The 18,460-nt window shown below is 41.5% G+C and overlaps 1 protein-coding gene across 2 annotated transcripts in view; it reads left to right on the forward strand.

Moving 5' to 3' along the window:
• The window catches only part of LOC136435452 (cortactin-binding protein 2-like), a 37,276-nt gene that overhangs the window by 13,014 nt on the left and 5,802 nt on the right, over positions 1–18,460 (forward strand). The window contains exons 2-16 of one of the 2 annotated variants that reach the window (XM_066428968.1): positions 3,935–4,165; positions 4,602–4,709; positions 5,176–7,048; positions 10,376–10,918; positions 11,315–11,414; positions 11,977–12,127; positions 13,113–13,322; positions 13,721–13,838; positions 14,378–14,562; positions 15,046–15,166; positions 15,316–15,405; positions 15,648–15,727; positions 16,519–16,705; positions 17,101–17,265; positions 17,871–18,112. In XM_066428968.1, the coding sequence (XP_066285065.1) occupies positions 3,935–4,165; positions 4,602–4,709; positions 5,176–7,048; positions 10,376–10,918; positions 11,315–11,414; positions 11,977–12,127; positions 13,113–13,322; positions 13,721–13,838; positions 14,378–14,562; positions 15,046–15,166; positions 15,316–15,405; positions 15,648–15,727; positions 16,519–16,705; positions 17,101–17,265; positions 17,871–18,112 (4,404 nt within the window). The remainder of the gene's footprint in view (positions 1–3,934; positions 4,166–4,601; positions 4,710–5,175; positions 7,049–10,375; positions 10,919–11,314; positions 11,415–11,976; positions 12,128–13,112; positions 13,323–13,720; positions 13,839–14,377; positions 14,563–15,045; positions 15,167–15,315; positions 15,406–15,647; positions 15,728–16,518; positions 16,706–17,100; positions 17,266–17,870; positions 18,113–18,460) is intronic. The other variant, XM_066428969.1, reaches the window with a different exon arrangement.

Consider the following 18,460-nt stretch of genomic DNA (forward strand, 5'->3'; position numbering starts at 1 on the left):
CAAGCAGATACGTGGCGCCCCCCCCCCAAAAAAATGTGGAAAAAAAAAACACGCTGCGGGGAAAAGGACTGCAACGGAGGCTACATGTAAATCTTCTTGAGGTTGGGCTGCACATTCCCATAAAGATTTGTCATTGATACAGTAATTTTCTTCCAGTGTCTTTGCGGGGCCAGTTCCAATGCACATTGAAACATCTATGAAAGTTTCTTCAGTGAAGTCTCGAACTATACATGGTCCCAGACAGAAATTTGCTGAGTGTGTAATCCTAAAATCATTTTACAGCAAGCAACAAGGTTATGTATCAGGAAATAAAGTGGGTGTGGGGCAATCACGGAGTACTCTCTCCTAACCTGTTGACAGTTGCTGTGGATGAGAATTTGATTTCCCGCCCGACTCAGATAAATCAGACTTGTAGAAAACCCTTACATGTCGTAAGCGTCGTTACTCTTCAGGGTTGTGGCTCAGTGAAGCACTTGAGGCCAGGTGTAAGATATATTTTATTTCAAAGCCGCTTTAGAAATGCTAGTACTATTTCTGCTACTATCGTAATCAAACACTTTCGGCAATTATCCTTACAACATCAATGTCTAATTTTTTTATTCCAGAGGAAAATGTTTTGGAATTGTAGAGAATTTACTGTCAGTGACATGGAAGCTTCCATTATTGTACCAATCTGAAACTAGCAGTACCCATAATGCAACACTCAATGACATCACCTTGAGCTTCGTCTTTGTACTTGTTCAAGATTTAACACAGAACAACTCACAGTTGTTTCCAGAATCTAGATTTTCCCTACCAATCATAAGACCTTGGCACAAAACGATTGTCATTACCAAGACTGAATGTATGGTAAAATGGTAATTTTGTAATCACACAGGCCTACTATTGATACTGATATGATTCAGTTGCTAAGTGTAATCGAATACTGTTTCTTGTTGGATATACTCATCAAGAGATTAGTAGATCATCCTATAGCCTGTATATATTGTATACAAGAACAAAATGCAGACCTGCAATATATAATTTCTTATGCAGGCACATCATTGCAACAAGCATGAATACATACTAGATATGCTGGCAACGTAACTCAAACCTTTGATACAAGACTATCAAATCACATCCTCTCAAAGGACCCTGGGAAGTATCCATCAAGCTTTCTGATACAAAAATTGCATGGATGAATGCATGAGGGGACCCAATATTGGCACGGAAATTGTCTGCATTTTCGGATAGATTTCAACGAAACCAATAGTGAAATTCTAAATGTCACATAATCTTTGCCGATTTTTGGCAAGATATTTGAACGTATCGACTTCAAGTGATTTCATATGTTTTGTTTCAAATATGAAATCCCATCAGGAACAGAAATGATCAGAATTATTGCATGCTCTTCAATGGCAACTTTTATCACAGTCCAATAGCAATACATGATGTACATGAATATCAAAAGTAGGCAATCACAAAGGGCGCTTTATTCTGTAGGTTTCATTTGACATGGCTTTTGAGTGTTTTTAATCTTAAGAAGGTTAAAAATCATCAGTCATAACATACAGGCATTGATGTATTTGAAATGGTAACAAATTAAAGAGAAGGCTATGAAAAGCTCTTTGTTACTGATTTTTTATGTTAACTTTCCTGTATTTCGTATTCTGCCCACACAGAAGTGTACATGTTAGCAAATGAGGTTTATTGCTGGGAATTGGGGTCAGTATTTGGAGACAAGAGATGAATCATATCTGACAATTGGGGTGCCCCACACTCTTTTGAGTCTTGGTCGGAATTATTCAAAGACTTCAGGGCATCATTTTGATTCTTGAATGTATATGACCATATATTTATGTATATTTAGGAATGTTTTTTTGTTTTTGTTTCAAGGCATCCTCAATTGAGGTGAAGCGTGATGCTTTTTCAAGTAGCCAGTAGTTGTGCAATGCGGTTTCGCTACGGCTCGCGGTTTGTAATACATATAAATACACAAATGAGAACCTTGCATACATGTACATGGTATAAAGATATCTTAATATGAAGCAACAGTGTCTTAAAATTCTTATTAATTGGTACATGTAGGCAGTAACCATCTAAATCTTTTTATTTATCTGGTACCTCCAGGAATGTCCTTAAATTGAACAATCTGACATCTATTCATAATGTCTAGATATTACATGTAACTTTCCGTCGGAGGTAAGTCCTACATTGTATTTGGAATTTCAATTAGGTTGAACTTGACTTAGAAAACATCTATCTATGGATCTTGTGCACCATGTTGCGCCAGAAGGGTATTATGACTGCAGGAAAATATCTATATAAGCCGACAGGGTAATTTTGTAAAAGATTTTCATGAAAAAGTGATGAATTGTTGTGCAAGTATTGCATCAGAAATCAGTATATGGTATATGCAAACTTTGTGGTGGGAAGGTTGACCTGGAATTACGACCTTCGACCGTGGGGTCACGGGAGAATGATTCCAATCATACATCATATTCAGTGACATGTGTCAAGGGGAGGACATGTAAAGGGGCTGTACATTATTCATCAAGAGGGGCTGTTGGTATCCTAGGACCCCAGCTAAAAGAATCTTTTAAATGATAATTCCCCCATTCCTACAGGCTACAGCTTATTATTATTAGAAAGGCCTTCTTGTGACCCCCACCTTCTAGGTATAAATAAAGGTACACATTTAATTTACACTTCATTTACATCCATTTTTTTCAACCTTTATTTAACCTTGAATATAGTTATTATTATATAATGAATTATACATTACAAGAAAAACAAGTTGGTATAAAGGAGAAGCATACGGCATACTAGATTCAATGTGTGTGCTTAAAATGCCTGTAACACAACATGTACAGTGTTTGTCTAAGATGAGTAAGTACATGTACTCTAAGTAACCAACTATGAGTATGATAGGTCTGGTCAGCTGACGAGTAACATGTTTGATGAATGATAGTCTTACATGAACATGTAAAATTAATATCAGGGAAGACAATTTTGTAGAGCTTGATGGAAATTTGTACATATAATATTCTTTTATTTTATCCACCTTATTTGTCATTTTATTCAATTTTTCCTCCTGAAAGATGGCAGTTATATGTTTTAGATATTCAAAAAAAGGCTGCCAAACTATCATCAAATCTACATGTCTGAAGAGAGCTGTGCCAGCTAACAACTTGTATCTTCAAAACCGTCCTCTGAGGTTTAACTAAAAGCCTTGAAAAGCTTTCCATCTTCCATGTCTTGCCAAGTTTGCCCGATAAACGTAGCCCTGCATCCTGCACATTAAAGAGACTCATCTATCATATCACTATCTGTCAGTACAAAGCACCACCGTCCGCGTCACATGATTAGTCTTCAAATCCCCGAGCTTGCCATGCGTAATCCCTTTGCTGGCCTTCTAGCAACTGTCATGAGCAGCGATAATGGCCTCCACGTGACGGAAGGTTGCGCCGACAAAACTGGCAGCGGTTATAAATTTGGTAGAGCATGAAAAGGGTGTCTCCTTACGAAAGCTGGAAGATAAATGTTGCCCGAGCATCATTTATAATCCTGTACATAAATCTGTTGGCCCACTAAAGTCTTTCATATGGCCGTCGTAATTATCGTCATCACATAAAGGAGTTCAATGACGTCCAAGTACGGAAGTTAGGTGACGCTTCCAGGCATGTGAGAATCACAATTTCATATTACGTGTAAGCCCCTTGCTGACGCATTTTCTTTACAACTAAGGTGCTTCCAAATAGGGTGACCCAAAATGCCTCTTAGCTTTTCTCCATAGTGTAGGAATGTTTATTAGAAAATGTATTTATTAATTCATGCAATACAGCAATATTATAAATCCATAGTGCAATGTATGAATGATTGAGATTTTTGGCGATACCTCAGGGGTCGTGCCCAAATTGACATTGAATTGTGTGTGTCAATCTGTTCTCTGCAGAGCGACAAGGCGAGATCAGCCATCATGCAGGAGCGGTACGGCAAGCTCGCCCTGGAAGACCCCTTCTCGGCGTTGAATCGTGATGCGCAGGAGGCCAGCGAGGAGGTGCACGACAACTCGCCGGTGTACGCCAGCGCCATGGTGCACCTGGAGGCTCTGATCACCCAACAGAAGAAAACCCACCAGAAGATGATGATACAGATGACTGCAGCGGAGAAGAGACATAAAAAGGTGAAGTTTTTTTTGTTTTAAAACATGTGCTATACTTGGTTATTGTCTAATAACAGTATAACAGTTAACACTCGTCTAATAATAGGATGCCATTTTTTATACTTAGCGTATAAGAATATAGCTGAATGTAGAATGAAAGTGTTTTTTATTTTACAGCAAAAGCAAAAATTGGGACAAAATACAGCCAATGTGGCATAGGTTCCTTCCTGGCATAGGTTCCTTCCTAGTACTTGCATGTTGTGGTTAGGAAAGTAGCTGTAGATGCAGAGGATGAAGAAAAATGGTCAAAATTTGAATCAGTCCAAAGTCTACCGACAAACACAAAATCATGAAAATTCATGCATTGTTCTTGAACTTGAAGCTCTTCTGTTTGCAACAGACAAGTCATAAACTCCATTTAATAGTTATAAGACATGTCATGTTTGATGTGTCCCAGGTTGTCCATGAACTTGAGGAAGAGAAGAGGAAACACGCCCAGGACACCGCCCAGGGAGACGACGTCACCTACATGCTGGAGAAGGAGAGGGAAAGATTGAGTCAGCAAGTAAGAATGACGTTCTGTCATTTTTAATGTTTCCCCTATTGTAGGATCAGAAGGTCGATGCTTTGATCATCCCTTTACAAAGTAAGTTGAATCTACATTAATCACAATCTACCAAGCAATATTTATGAAGAACTTGAGTACAAATCTGGCATCTTTGTGCCATGATAACATGTCTGAAACTTGGTGTATGTTTTGGTCTGGACTAGCTCAGCACATAATATGCTGGCTGTAGATATATGTTGAAGAAGTTGTTATAAATGAAAACATTCAAAGTCGAAATAGTTCCAGTTTTGGCACCAACAATAGGACTTGTGGATGTTAATTAGATATGTTTAGAATTAAGAGTTAGAGTTATAACACATTCAATCTAAAATCTAAAAAAAACTGATTAAGTCTGTATGCCATCGTCAATTGATGAAGCCAAGTAATTCCCAAAAAGCTCACTTTCTCGTACACTTGATTACAGGTTGACTTTGAGAAATCACAGTTACGTAAGATGGAGAAGGACAAGAACAAGGCCATGGCCATGCTGGAGGAAGAGCGTGCACATCACCAACAGATTGGGGTCCTCCTGGCGAAGGAGCGCAAACGCCTCGCAAGCAAGCTCATCCAGGAGAGGCAGCAGCTAAAGGACGTCCATAAGGGGTTACAGGACCAGAAGGACAAAGTACGCAGCATGGCGGAAGGGCTGGTACAGGAGAGCAAGAAGTCGCTCAAAATGGAGGCTGAAATGGAGAAACAGCTCTCCGAGTTCGACATCGAGCGAGAACAGCTGAGGTCCAAGTTGAGCAGAGAGGAGGCGAAGAATAGAGACTTGCAGACTGAGGTAGATGAGTACAGAAAACAGTTGGAGGACATGCGAAAGAGTCTCTTAAAAGGTGCCAGTGGGGACGCGGTAAAGCCAAGAGCCATCATGAGGAGTGCTGGGACACAGACAGAAAACCCACCTGAGAACGAGGTAAGAAGACGGGAGGTGACCGCTGCGGAGAGTAAGAACTACGTAAGTACGGTGAAGCAGAACCTTCTTAGAGGTGCTGAGAGTACGGACACAGAAAAGGCGACTAAAGAAACGAGGAAAGCGTCCCCTTGGCTCAAAAATGCCGCCGACAAGCCGATAGTTTCAGCCTGGGGGCCGAACCCCTTCCCCTGCACGTCCGTTGAAACAGAGCATCATGGGAAGGCGGACATTGAAAGCAGCAGCGACAGTGAAGACGACAAGACGGTGATTGAGAACGTTCCACCTGTAAGTTTTAAGGCAGGTATGGTAGCTTCTTCCAGCGGTCAAGGCAGTCCAAGCCCAACATCTTCAACCTCTACCTTGAGCCCGTACTCCAGAGTACAGTCTACGAAACTCCTGTTTTCTCCCAAGGGCTCTACTAGAACGACTTCCTCCTCCTCTTCTCCCTCCTCCTCCTCCTCTACATCTCCATCTCCTGAAAGTCCCAACACGTCTGTCACGGTGGGCAGTACTGGAAGCATGGTCACTAAGGCAGTCTTTAAGTTTAGCGGAGACCAAGATTCCAGCAGAACTCACTTGAAAAGTTACAGCACAGCTGGTTCACCGACACTCAAGATTTCAAACGCAGACTCTTCGTCAGAGCTGGCGATCACGGAGCCGGGCAAGGCTGCAGAGAGAAGCCCGGATGCCAAAGTGACCTCTCCGTCTGCTAAAGCATTGGGATCACTAATTGTCTCTCCTACTTCTGTATCACCTGGAGCAAGGAGACTGCCAGGGAAGGGCCCCCCGCCGATCCCTAAGAAACCTCTACACATTCCGCAGCCTAACCCGGCACTGAAGGACGGACGGAATTCCCCCGGAGTTGGAATGAAGCTGGAGGTCAGGAAGCAAGCCGTGGCTGCACCAATCAAGTCTGTGGCAACGACGCCCCCTACACCAAAGTCGGGGTATAGCAGGGGGAGTTCGGGTAGCTCTGGAAGTTCGACGTCTGATTCTGATAATAGTCCCAACAGCCCGCATCCCGTGATGCCGGGGGCCAATCGTGTGGGACAGCGGTACAGCACGCCTCTCTCCAATGTCGCGTATAACAGACACGCTGGCATCCGAGCTACCAGCCAATCACCAGTAGCCAACAACAACAGGCCAAGCTCTCTGGCCACCAACAAATCAGGATCAGTCTCTCCCTCCAGCCAATCAGCGCCCTCTTCTCAATCTGTCAGCCAATCAGGAAACAAGGCAGAAGCCGAGCAGCCCACATCCAAGAAGTCAAGCCAGGTGGGTGCAGATCCATCGCCTAGCAACGCTGCCGCCCCGCCCATTCATGATGATTTCAGTTCAGATATGGCAGAGATCCATCAGCTGCTTACTGAAATGATGGCAGGTAAAAGCAAAGAAAACTGAGAAAACCTCAGTAGAGAAGACAAAAACTGCCTTCTAGCTTTTACACATAGCAGCTTGTAGACCACACTGCCTTGCATGCATGCCTGATTTCATACCCTACCTTGTAAACATTAACCTTGAGATGGGGAAAGGTTGTATTGTGCTAGCTGTTCACTCTGAACGGTGGTAAAAATGACAGGCTTTTTGCAGTGTATTCACTGGAGTGCAAGGTTACTATCAGCACAGTTGGCAAACATTAAACTGCTTTGTCCTGGGGCCACCTACCTTTTGTTGCACCACCTGTGCACTTCACAACCTTTCAACATTGTATCTGTGTTTAATCCACTCCTGACTCCCAGCTTTTAGACAAGCTTTAGGGCTTTTCACGGATGAATGAGATATGAGGCAAGATGGCGGATTAAAAAAAAACTGCCAACTGTTATTCTTTTCGTGTTTATTAAAACAATTCTTTCAAGAAACTCAATCCGTTGTTTCATGTTTTAAGTGCCATCCTGCCCTTTATTTCATATTTCCTATATCAGCCCTTTTTTGTCACGTATCTGCTTGGACTGCGTATTGACTAAACTGATTAACCACTGCCTGCATATTTCTGCTCATGCAAATGTCATTAACACTGATCTTGTGGCGCACATTATTTCATAATTTCATGATACTAACTAGACCTTCTCTTTCAGCTAGTTAATCACAAGCAAGAAGATTAAATTGTCAATCTAATATGATAATAGGCCAGCTGTTACAACATCTTAGGATGTAGTCGAGGGCAGATTAAATGTGCATATCTGTATGATTTGTATTAATAACTGCTCCTCTTCAACTTCTTAACATTTGTCTGAGCATTGTTGCATTAAGTGAAAATTAAACTTTGACGTATAATCACTAGTGGGATGATAGTAAATTTTCTTTCTACTGTACAAGTTCCTGAGAAAATCATGGTAAGTTGAACAATTAAGCAAATTTTGTACTTGATTATCAATTTTGTGTATCTGCTTTCAAATTTCCTTTTTAAACTAATATAGCTGACAAAAGCTTTAAGTTATTTCAATCATTGGTGGTCTTGATTTCAAACTAAATGTATCACAAAATTGCTACAAACTTTATATACAGATAGAACTACTTATATCTAACAAATCTCATACCCACATAAAAATATATTACATGAAGTACAACTTTTACCCAGTTGGCTTGTACAATCATAAAAGGACCAAATTGTGTATAGACCAGCTACATTTGCACATTTCAGGGGTGCCAATATGAAACAAAGTAATTAGATACTACCTAAAAGCTAAAGCCCGTGTCACACATTCAGAACCTTCCAACGACTATGCTCCGGACCATTCTCCAACCAAGGATGCGGCTTGGTTGGGAGTAGCCTGGAATCCGTCCTAATCTAGCTCCACTTCTCTGAACTCATCTTATGAGAATATGACTTTTCCAAGTTTGATTTGTCAAAATTTATTGTTTTCTGGTATGGATGACTTTTATCCTTGCTGACCAACTCCCAATCACAGATGCTCACAACTAATTCCCAACCATGGTCTGGTGCAGATCGGAAGGCCATGGTCGGCTATGTGTGACAGGGACTTGAAACAGTAGCTTTGATGTTTACCAACCTATCCTGTCACCTCCATACTTGTGTGATGTGGTTGTACCCTGTGTGCATTTTCTCCTCACCATGTCTCTCTCTCGTTCTCTCCTTCCTGCAGCTGGCTTTCCATCCTGCCAAGACTCCTCTCCCTCCTCCAGCTCCTAACCAATGACACTCCACACCCGCCTTTCACTCTCTCTTCTGGTTAGTCTACCGGAGGGAACGGAGGTAGAGTCAGTTACTTAGTATTAGCTAGTACATGGTTTGAACTGAGCATGTGTAGTGTTGAGCATTATGCATGTGTACGTCAAAGTTGTGAAGGCCCAAGAGACATACATGTAGGATGCCCCTGTAGTTTCTTCAACTTAATTTACCCCCAGATAACCCCGCGAGGGGCAAAGTAGGGAGGGGGGAGAAGGTCTCCGGCTAAGGCGGGCAGGCCTCCAGCCTGGCGCGGTATGACTCATAGTTCAATTATAGTTCAATTGATAGTGGGCTCACAGTTGAGCTCTTGGTTCCAATTAGTTGGCAACTGGGAGACCGTGGTTCGAATTCGGGGAAGGGTATCCTGGTTGGGACTGCATTCATATTTCGGAAGGAAAACAGGGGTCCCGTGATCGAGGATCTACCTCGAACACATTAAAAGGCACTACAACAGCCTTATTACTCAGATTGGTACATGTAACTTACCTATTGGCTGTACTTCAGATGAATAAACAAAACGCACCCAGACAGGAACTGTTAACAAATTAGGGGCTTTCACCTTTGACCTTGTGCATGCTCAGTTCAAACTGTGAACCAACTTATTTCCTTATATGTAGAGATTAGGGATGTCCCCAGGCTTGTCACACAAGAGATTCGGATGTTTGAAGACAGAAATGGATGGTTTTGATCTAATTAATAGTGGACCAACCTGCCAATACTAAATATTACATACATACATGTACACTACATGTATCTGATATATAGAATTGAATTGGAAAACACATCCACCCACTGGAACCATGGTAGGCTTGTTGACAAACCCTGGGACTTGTCTTATAGATTCACAATGATAGTTGACATTGAAAGTTTAGCATTCAAAACATCAACACTGACGAAAATTTACTTTGTTTTATAAAACTATTCCCTTTATTAGATTTATCATGATTTGCAAGATGATGTCTAAAAAAAGCTGCACGTAGCTAAAGCTTGAAAATCTGACTGAAGGATTTAGATTTACATTTATATTTGAGCTGTTTACCCCTAAATTTGTGATACACTGTAATACACTCTTTGTCCAGAATTCATGACATAGTTTGTAAGCTTTCCATCCTTAGCTCTATACATGTATATCTACTTTTTGTCTTTCTCTCCGTGATCCACTAAGTTGTTTGGTAGGTTTCTGAAATAGAGATATAAATAGCATACATGAATGCCCCGCCCTGGCAGAAAGAATCTTAAGTAACTGAATGCCTTCATTATGTCATTATTTCAAACAATTACGGACAAACAAACCCCAACCACTAAACAGAATTCCAACAATGTGGGACAACCTTCCCACAAGGACAGTTTTATTTGTCCATCCCATATTTTCCTTCAGTGCTTCACATACCTCAGCACTTGTGTGTTCCTGTCAGCCTACATGTGTACAATTCTTCACACATGTCTGCAATGTGTTCTTCCTGTTAGGTTACCATCATAGCAGAGTTTTTTTGTGTTCCCCCCCTATCTTCCACACAGATGGTACATCTGGTATAACCGGTGAGCGTGGCCCGGCTTCGGCGCCGCCTACCGAGATGTCCAACAGCTCGCCATCCCGTCTTTCGCCATCCGATAGCCCGAGGAAGCTCTCTACATTGAAAATAGAAATCGGCGGTGGGAGCATGTTGGACGAACGCCGGGAAAAACACACTACCTCAAACTTTCTCTACCTGCCCGCGGAGAAGGAGTCGCAGTGCTTCGAATCATCAGACAACAATAATACAGTGCCAAACGACGCAAAATCTACCGAACACAGTAATTCTAATGACGAAAATGATGCACGAACGGCGGAAGCCGACACAGTAGAAGGTGAAGTAGCAGAACTCTGTAAGACTTTGCTGAAGAAAGGAGGATTGGGAGAGGAGACGCCAGTTCGAGGGATTCCGAACCGTTTACACCAGGCTGCAGGGGAGGGGGACATCACTATGGTGGAACAGCTGTTAGAGGAGGGGGCAGATCCAAACACTACAGAGAGGGACGGGTCCACACCTGTGTATGCAGCTGCAGAAGGGGGACATCTGGGTAAGGAAATAAAAACAATCGTCATATACAGTCATCAATTGGGAAAAACCATGATTTGACAAAGTATACATGCTTAGATATTTGTGTTGACATGTCACATGTACCTGAACTTTCCTATAACAGTTTGGGACAAATATAATACTGATTTCAATAGTCATTACGGTGGGACCACATTGCTAGGGTATAGATCGAGGGCTCTCTTATGCTTTTCTGAATTCAGCTTACACGCAGTGTGCACATTTATTTTCTGCATTCAACTGCCCAATATGTATAGCTTTTAATCGTTTAGTACAGCTGTCTGAAGATAGTAACGGTAATCTTTATGGACACCGTATATAGTTATTTGGTTGGTGGAAGCTGTTCTCGGTAATGAGTTTGCCCATGTTTGCACACCAGACTGCCTTGAGCTGTTGCTCTCTCACAATGGTGACCCTAACACTCTCCGTGATGACAACTTCACACCGCTCCATGGAGCAGCCGCTGAGGGCCACACGGGGTACCTTTTCTTTCTATTTTGTGTTGCGTTTTCGTTAAACGTTTCCTTTGTATTGTTTCCTTTTTTGTGTGCGTTTTGTTGGTTCAACTTCTCACGCAGTTTTCGTTTTATTTCAAGTGTCAAACTGAAAATTTTCCCAATTGCTTTTAATTTTGTATTGCCTTCTGTATAATTTTTCCTTTGTATTGTTTACCTTTTTTGTACCTTTGTTGGTTCAATCAATAAGAAGTTTGTTATTTTGTAAAGAAGTCTCAAACTGAAAATTGCCAATTTTGTTCTCATTTTGTGTTGTCTTTTGTTGTCTTTTGTATATCTTTTCATTCATATTGTTTTGCTATTGTACATTTTTGTTGGTTCAGTTTCCCACAAAAAGTTTCCATTTTATTTCAAATTACTAGCCCATGAAAGAAAGAAAAGGTTGAGAGTGACTTTCATGAGCTTTTTCTGTTCAAAATGGTGAAAAATTGGTTCAGGAGATATAACATTTCTTGGCTCTATATACCTTTGTTATCTTTTTAGTAAAATCACCCAAAATTGATTTTTTTTACTGTCCCTTCTTTAGGTGTTTAAAGCTACTGTTGGACAGAGGAGCGCACCCTGGACTACCAGATAAGGCGGGATGGTCCCCCCTCTACTGGGCCGTGTCTAACGGACACACCGACTGCTGCAGGACGCTGCTGGACTACTTCGCATCTCGTGCAGCTGTCACTGATGTACGTCATGCCCTTATCAGTAGAAATCCCAGGGGGCGTGGGGTATGCTGTGGGGATTAAGGCCACACCAATTTAATTTCTTGGTTAACAGATTTTTTGAAATAATGCTAAATTCCAAATGGAAACAGAATCTCAGAGGAAAGTCTGTACTTTGGTGCACACAGTTTCAGGGTGTGAACAGGGTCAGGTGCAAGTTTTCACCCCAGCCTTCTGTTTTCATAATTTTTTTTGCTAAAATTTAAAAAACAAATCCGTTAACCAAGAAATTAAATTGGTGTGGCCTAAAAGGAAAATATTTTTCTGTCAAATTTATTTTCTGAATCAGATGCTATTTGCAGAGTAGGCACTGATATAAGTCTGTTCTGTGTCATATCTACAATTTGGCCAAATACTTCTTTGTTTTGTAACTCGTAAATGAAATTTAATATTTTTAGTAGGCCTTATATCCCCTTGTGCCTGCATCCATAGACTAGGGGGTAGAGTGTTCACTTTCCTCGCGGCAGGTGATGGGTTTGATTACCCGACCTAGTCTACCAGTAGACCAGCCTCCTGCTGTAGTATTATCTGAGGGCCTGCATGCCCCTTTTACGTAGAGCGTAATCGGCCGTTTTAATTTTACGTAGAGCGTTGCCGACCACTCCATAATTTAGCGAAGAGCGTAGGGGGGGCTTTCTGAATTTAGCGTAGAGCGTAGGGAGGCTTTCTGAATTCAGCGTATTACGTAGCCGGCCCTCCGAATTTAGCGTAGAGCGTTGTCGGGACCCCCCCATGCAGGCCCTCTTATCTGTGATGCACAACTGTGTGGCCCAAGGGCTGTATGGTGTGGGAATGATCTTAACTTGTATCCCTTTGGGACTGCCTTCAGTGTCTACAATCAATGCATAGCTATATACTGTTGAGTGCTATCTATTCCTTCACCAAATGCAAGTCAAATGTGTGCATACACACACTCAAAATAAACTGATAATTTGCTCTCATTTTTCAGGTTGGTTGGACCCCGCTGCATGGAGCTTGTCGCTCAGGGCATGTGAGCTGCCTTAAAGTCCTCCTGTACTACGACCCTCTGAACAGTGATGGTCAAGATCAGGCCGCCCTGCTGACCACTAGACCAGCCTTGGTCAGCAAGGACGTTATCAATGCTGTGGATAGGGATGGCTGGACTGCAGCGCACGTGGCAGCCTCTAGGGGGTTCAAGGTCAGTAAGGTCATCTTATACTGTTCATGGATTCTTTTGCGATCTGTTTTGATAATGTTATCTGCAGTACCCAACAGTGTTGCTAGGTGTGCCTTCAATTACATTTTAACCAGACTCTGCTCCCATGGGTAAGAGGGTGCATACTGAAAGTATGTGGGGACAGCAGCCCTGAAAAAAAAACCATAACAGACCGATCTGGTAGCCTTGCCCACCTCCATCAAGACATAGATATGCAAAATAAAGAAGAAAAATGCAAATATTTGACTGACATGCAGCCGCTCTCTCATTGGTCAAAGCATTAATTGCCATTCTCTCATTGGTTGAACTGCTAATTGTGATGGACAGTCGTGATTGGTCTGCATAGATGTGTACATGTAATGATGCCTGTTTCCCTTCAGGACTGCCTGGAGCTGCTATGTGGCCACCCTGAGCTGGACCTGACCATCAGGGACAAGTGGGACCGACAGGTGCAGGACGTGGCTGTGGGAGACTGCAGGGGACTGGTGGAAGATATCGGTAAGGGTCATGTTACTGTAAATCCTGAAACGTTCGTAGTGCAAATTCTTGACACCACAAATATGCATTTTCAATGTATTACTACTACAATACAGAATTGTTTCAATCTCGATCTTGAAATACCATGGAAAAAACTTCTTTCCCCTTCTTCCATGAAGTTAGGTCCTGGCAAAAAAATAAAGGAATTTACAGTACTCTGACTCCTGAGGGTTCCTGTTGGAAGACAAGACCATAGAATATCTCTCCAACACTGGCATTCTTTCAACTGAAAACTAGTGCCCCAATTTCTTATAAAACTATATATTCTTTCAAACAAGTTATTTGATTGGCATAGTCTTTTTAGCAATTTTAAAGGTTTGCAAGGTTAACAACCTTTTCAATCATCCAGGGTGTCCTGACAACTGTATTCAACTGTCTTACATGTTTCTGATGAGAAAACTGCACTGCCATGATTAAGTCTGAGGGCTATGTTATGTAATTTTGGTGTTTGAAAAAAGTTTTTTTTCCTTTTTCAAACTGGTCTTGTTCTGTTTTCACAGGAAAGAGAAAAGTCTCTGTCGTGATAGATACCAGCAGCGAAACTATGGTAACAGGAAGGACCACGCCCACTCCTTCAGGCAAAGAGGAGGATCTGTATGTGTTGGGGAATCTGACTCTGGCATGTGGGACAGACTGGAGCCAGTTTGATACTGATGTTGGAGCCATCCTTGTGCAGAACTCCAAGGTATCTTCTTCTTTCTGTAATGTCCATCTGCCGAGAAATCGGCAATTACTGACATATATTGGGTCAAAGACTGTAAGGTGTGGACCATCGCACACTGGGGCATACCCCTACTTTCTTTGATTTGTTTTTATGTGAACATGGGATTTTTTCCGAATTTTACAAAAACATTTGATGTCAACTCTAATTCTGCCCTGTATCCTAAGACTGCCACATAAAGAAAACTGAATTTAACGAGATCTTTTTATGTAGCATCAGCAATCCCTGAGGTATATGTTTGCACTCTACAGATATCCAGGTGTTCGTGACATTCTTGAGAAGGTCTCGATAACCTTGTTTTTATGTGGCGGTATTAGTGTACCCAGTGGAATTATTAAAGTTTATTTTATGTAGAGGGCCTTTACGAGCAACATTTATGTGCCTATTCTGTATTCAGTTGCATGTATTTTGTGCCTTATCAAACCTGTGTTTATTTGTCCCTTGTAGAAGCTGAGTGTGGCATCAGAACTCTTGACAGAGCTGGAGGAAGTGGACACAGACATCTCCGCAGATGGACATGTGTCAGAACTAGGCCTCACTGCCAACAGTATCCGCTCATACACCTATGGTACGGGTCTAAAGATGTCAAATTGACGAATCTTTTGGGGATCATGGTTTGTTTTGAGGTACTGTACTGAAAAGGCCCATGCAAGTGACATGTAGAGAAGGAAAACTACATCCACACAAAATCGTACATCTTTTTTTTTCCACCCATAGGAACCATCTCCTGGAGTCCTGCCACAGCGTTTGACACCACTCCTTATGACTTCTTCAGTGCCAACAAATATCTTGTTATCAGACTGAAGGGTAAGTTCACAAGGTTTACTTCAACTTCATTCTGTTAAAGAGATGCTCAGATTTTTAGAAAAACACAAAAATTATAGGTAACCACAATCAAAAGTCAGTCAGTTTTCTATACCTCATTGAATGCTATGGTTACATGTATATTACACTGTGCATCCATCTTTTGAATCGTGAATAATTTCTGTACAAATACCATTACCTTATGAAGACATTGTTTGGTTTCCTTTTTTCTTCTCTCTGTGTAGGACCAGATGAAGATTGTGTGGACAAGCTGTCCTATGAGTCCATGATTCCAGTGCAGACACTACAGAACTATCTCAGACTGGTATGTATCAATACTATATGTCTCACATTTCTGTTGGCAACGTTCAGACTTCCTTACTTAAGCCACACCAATTTGATTTGTTGTTTCTTGATATATTTGACAGACAATTGTTTGTGATCCTTGTGTTCCAAACAGATAGAACAGTACAAGAGTTTTACTACTTGTGTTCCAAACAGATAGAACAATACAAGAGTTTTATTCCTTGTGTTCCATACCGATAGAACAGTACAAGAGTTTTACTTCTTGTGTTCCATACAGGTAGAACAGTACAAGAGTTTTACTACTTGTGTTCCAAACAGATAGAACAATACAAGAGTTTTATTCCTTGTGTTCCATACCGATAGAACAGTACAAGAGTTTTACTTCTTGTGTTCCATACAGGTAGAACAGTACAAGAGTTTTACTACTTGTGTTCCATACAGATAGAACAGTACAAGAGTTTCATTCCTTGTGTTCCAAACAGATAGAACAGTACAATAGTTTTACTGCTTCTGTCCTATACAGATAGAACAGTACAAGATATTTACTGCTTGTGTTCCATACAGATGGAACAGTACAAGAGTTTTATTGCTTGTGTTCCATACAGATAGAACAGTACAAGAGTTTCATTCCTTGTGTTCTAAACAGATAGAACAGTACAATAGTTTTACTGCTTCTGTCCTATACATATAGAACAGTACAAGATTTTTACTGCTTGTGTTCCATACAGATGGAAAAGTACAAGAGTTTTATTGCTTGTGTTCCATACAGATAGAACAGTACAAGAGTTTTATTCCTTGTGTTCCAAACAGATAGAACAGTACAAGAGTGTGGTGTTCTACGGACCCCCCGGCACTGGTAAGACCTTCATCGTGCGGAAACTGGCGGAGTGCATCAGGAACAAACAGCAGCAGAGTGGGTTCCAGGCAGACATCTCCCATGTGGCGCTCAACCCCAAATACACACACAAGGACCTACTACAGCTGCTCAGGTCCAAAGGTAGGGGTAGTTTCCAAGCAGATGTTGGGGTGGACAATTGTAAAGTTTCCTGAATGGCCAGCTGGGTTGCTTTTCCTTGTTTAATCATAGGAAAAAAACCATAATAATTGTGTATACCTGTGTCACTGTAATCATGTATTCCATGAAACATATCTTCCAGGGAAACCTAGTACTGGGAATTTTCACATTTTTTGCAGTTTTAGCAGGGTCACTTGTTTTCATTACACCATGAACATATGTCCTGTTTTTCATTGTGCTACTTGTATTGTTTCAACCTCAGAAACAATGCAAAATCTCAATTGTCATTGTGGCACCAAATTGAAGACCTGCAAACTTAAATGAATTTACAATAGTTGACAAAAATACCAGTATTGAAAGCTGTTTCTTCCCCACAGGTTTTCTGTTGCCCTCCAACCCTGCCACCACAGCAGAAGGGTCGCAGAAAGCTCCCATCCTGATCCTGGATGACCTGGGGCGTGTGTCACTGTCGGAAGTACTGGGAGAGCTCTTATACGCACTGGAGTATCGTGGTCCACAACATCCAATCAGCATGAAGATCGGTAGGTCTGATTGTAGATCTTACTGGAGTCGTGAGAATACAAGAAAAATTTTGCTTCAGTGAAAAGAAAAAAGAAGTTACAGTTTGCACACAAAAGTAAACTTGAAACAAGAAAAATGATGTTAACAATTGTCAAAACTCCTTCATTGGAAAAGGCCCTTACACAATCCATGTGATTTTAAATACGTCTCTTTGTGCACAAAAGCAACTACATGTATGTGCTATTCTGAGACTCAGCGTTAATTAAGAATTACACAAACAGTATTCATAAGTTTTTGAACATATTAACTTATTAGCTATTAAATTCTGAAACTATTAACTCATTAACTATTAATTGTGTACAGCAGCATTATAAATATCAACATATTTCATGTACATGCGTTATGTCATGCAAGTTGATTTTCAATAAACTGAATACTGAATAGTGAAAGAATGGTCAGGACAAACAAGGGCCCCTAAGGCTGACAAACTACAGGACTGATGATGATGATTTATAAGTTGTTGGGTTTTTTTTAATTGCCTGATATACATCTTACATTGCTCAATTTTCCAATGCTTAGCCTGTGACCTCAAAACTGATTTCCTTGTCTTCCTTGCTACCTGTAGATGAGGAAGGTCCTAAAGACGAAGACGGCAGCAGCGGTGCGTACTACCTGTCTGAAGACTGTTACATCATCGGCACCATGGACAAGTCCCGCTCCCCTGGACTGGACCTGTCAGTCCAGCAGCGCTTCCGCTGGGTCCACCTCAAGTGCGACAGTGAACCGGTCAAGGGGCTGCTACAGCGGCACCTACGTAGGAGACTCATCAGCGCTCACGGCGGTCAGCTGCCCAGTACTGATGACCAGGTACTCATGGTCAAGTTCTTCTTGATAAAGTGTACACGGTCAAACCTGTGCTTGTGACACCCTAGCATAAAGACCACCTAACTACTATGGCTACTTATTTGTGGTTCCTTTCATAAGTTTAGTGGCCACCTGTCTACTGTGATCATTTCTTTAGCCTCTTTGGTGGTCACTATAGACTATTAGGTTTGACTGTTTACCAAGTAGAATGAACTATAGACTGTTAGGTTTGACTGTTTACCAAGTAGAATGAGATCCACACAAAATTTTGACTCATCATGTTGAGACTCCGGTTCTAGATTCTTGCGTGTATTGCAGTACCTCCTGTTTCCAAGCAATTTGTTTTTTGCA

This window comes from Branchiostoma lanceolatum, chromosome 5 (genome assembly GCF_035083965.1).
Source record: "Branchiostoma lanceolatum isolate klBraLanc5 chromosome 5, klBraLanc5.hap2, whole genome shotgun sequence".
NCBI classification, from domain to species: Eukaryota; Metazoa; Chordata; class Leptocardii; order Amphioxiformes; family Branchiostomatidae; genus Branchiostoma; species Branchiostoma lanceolatum.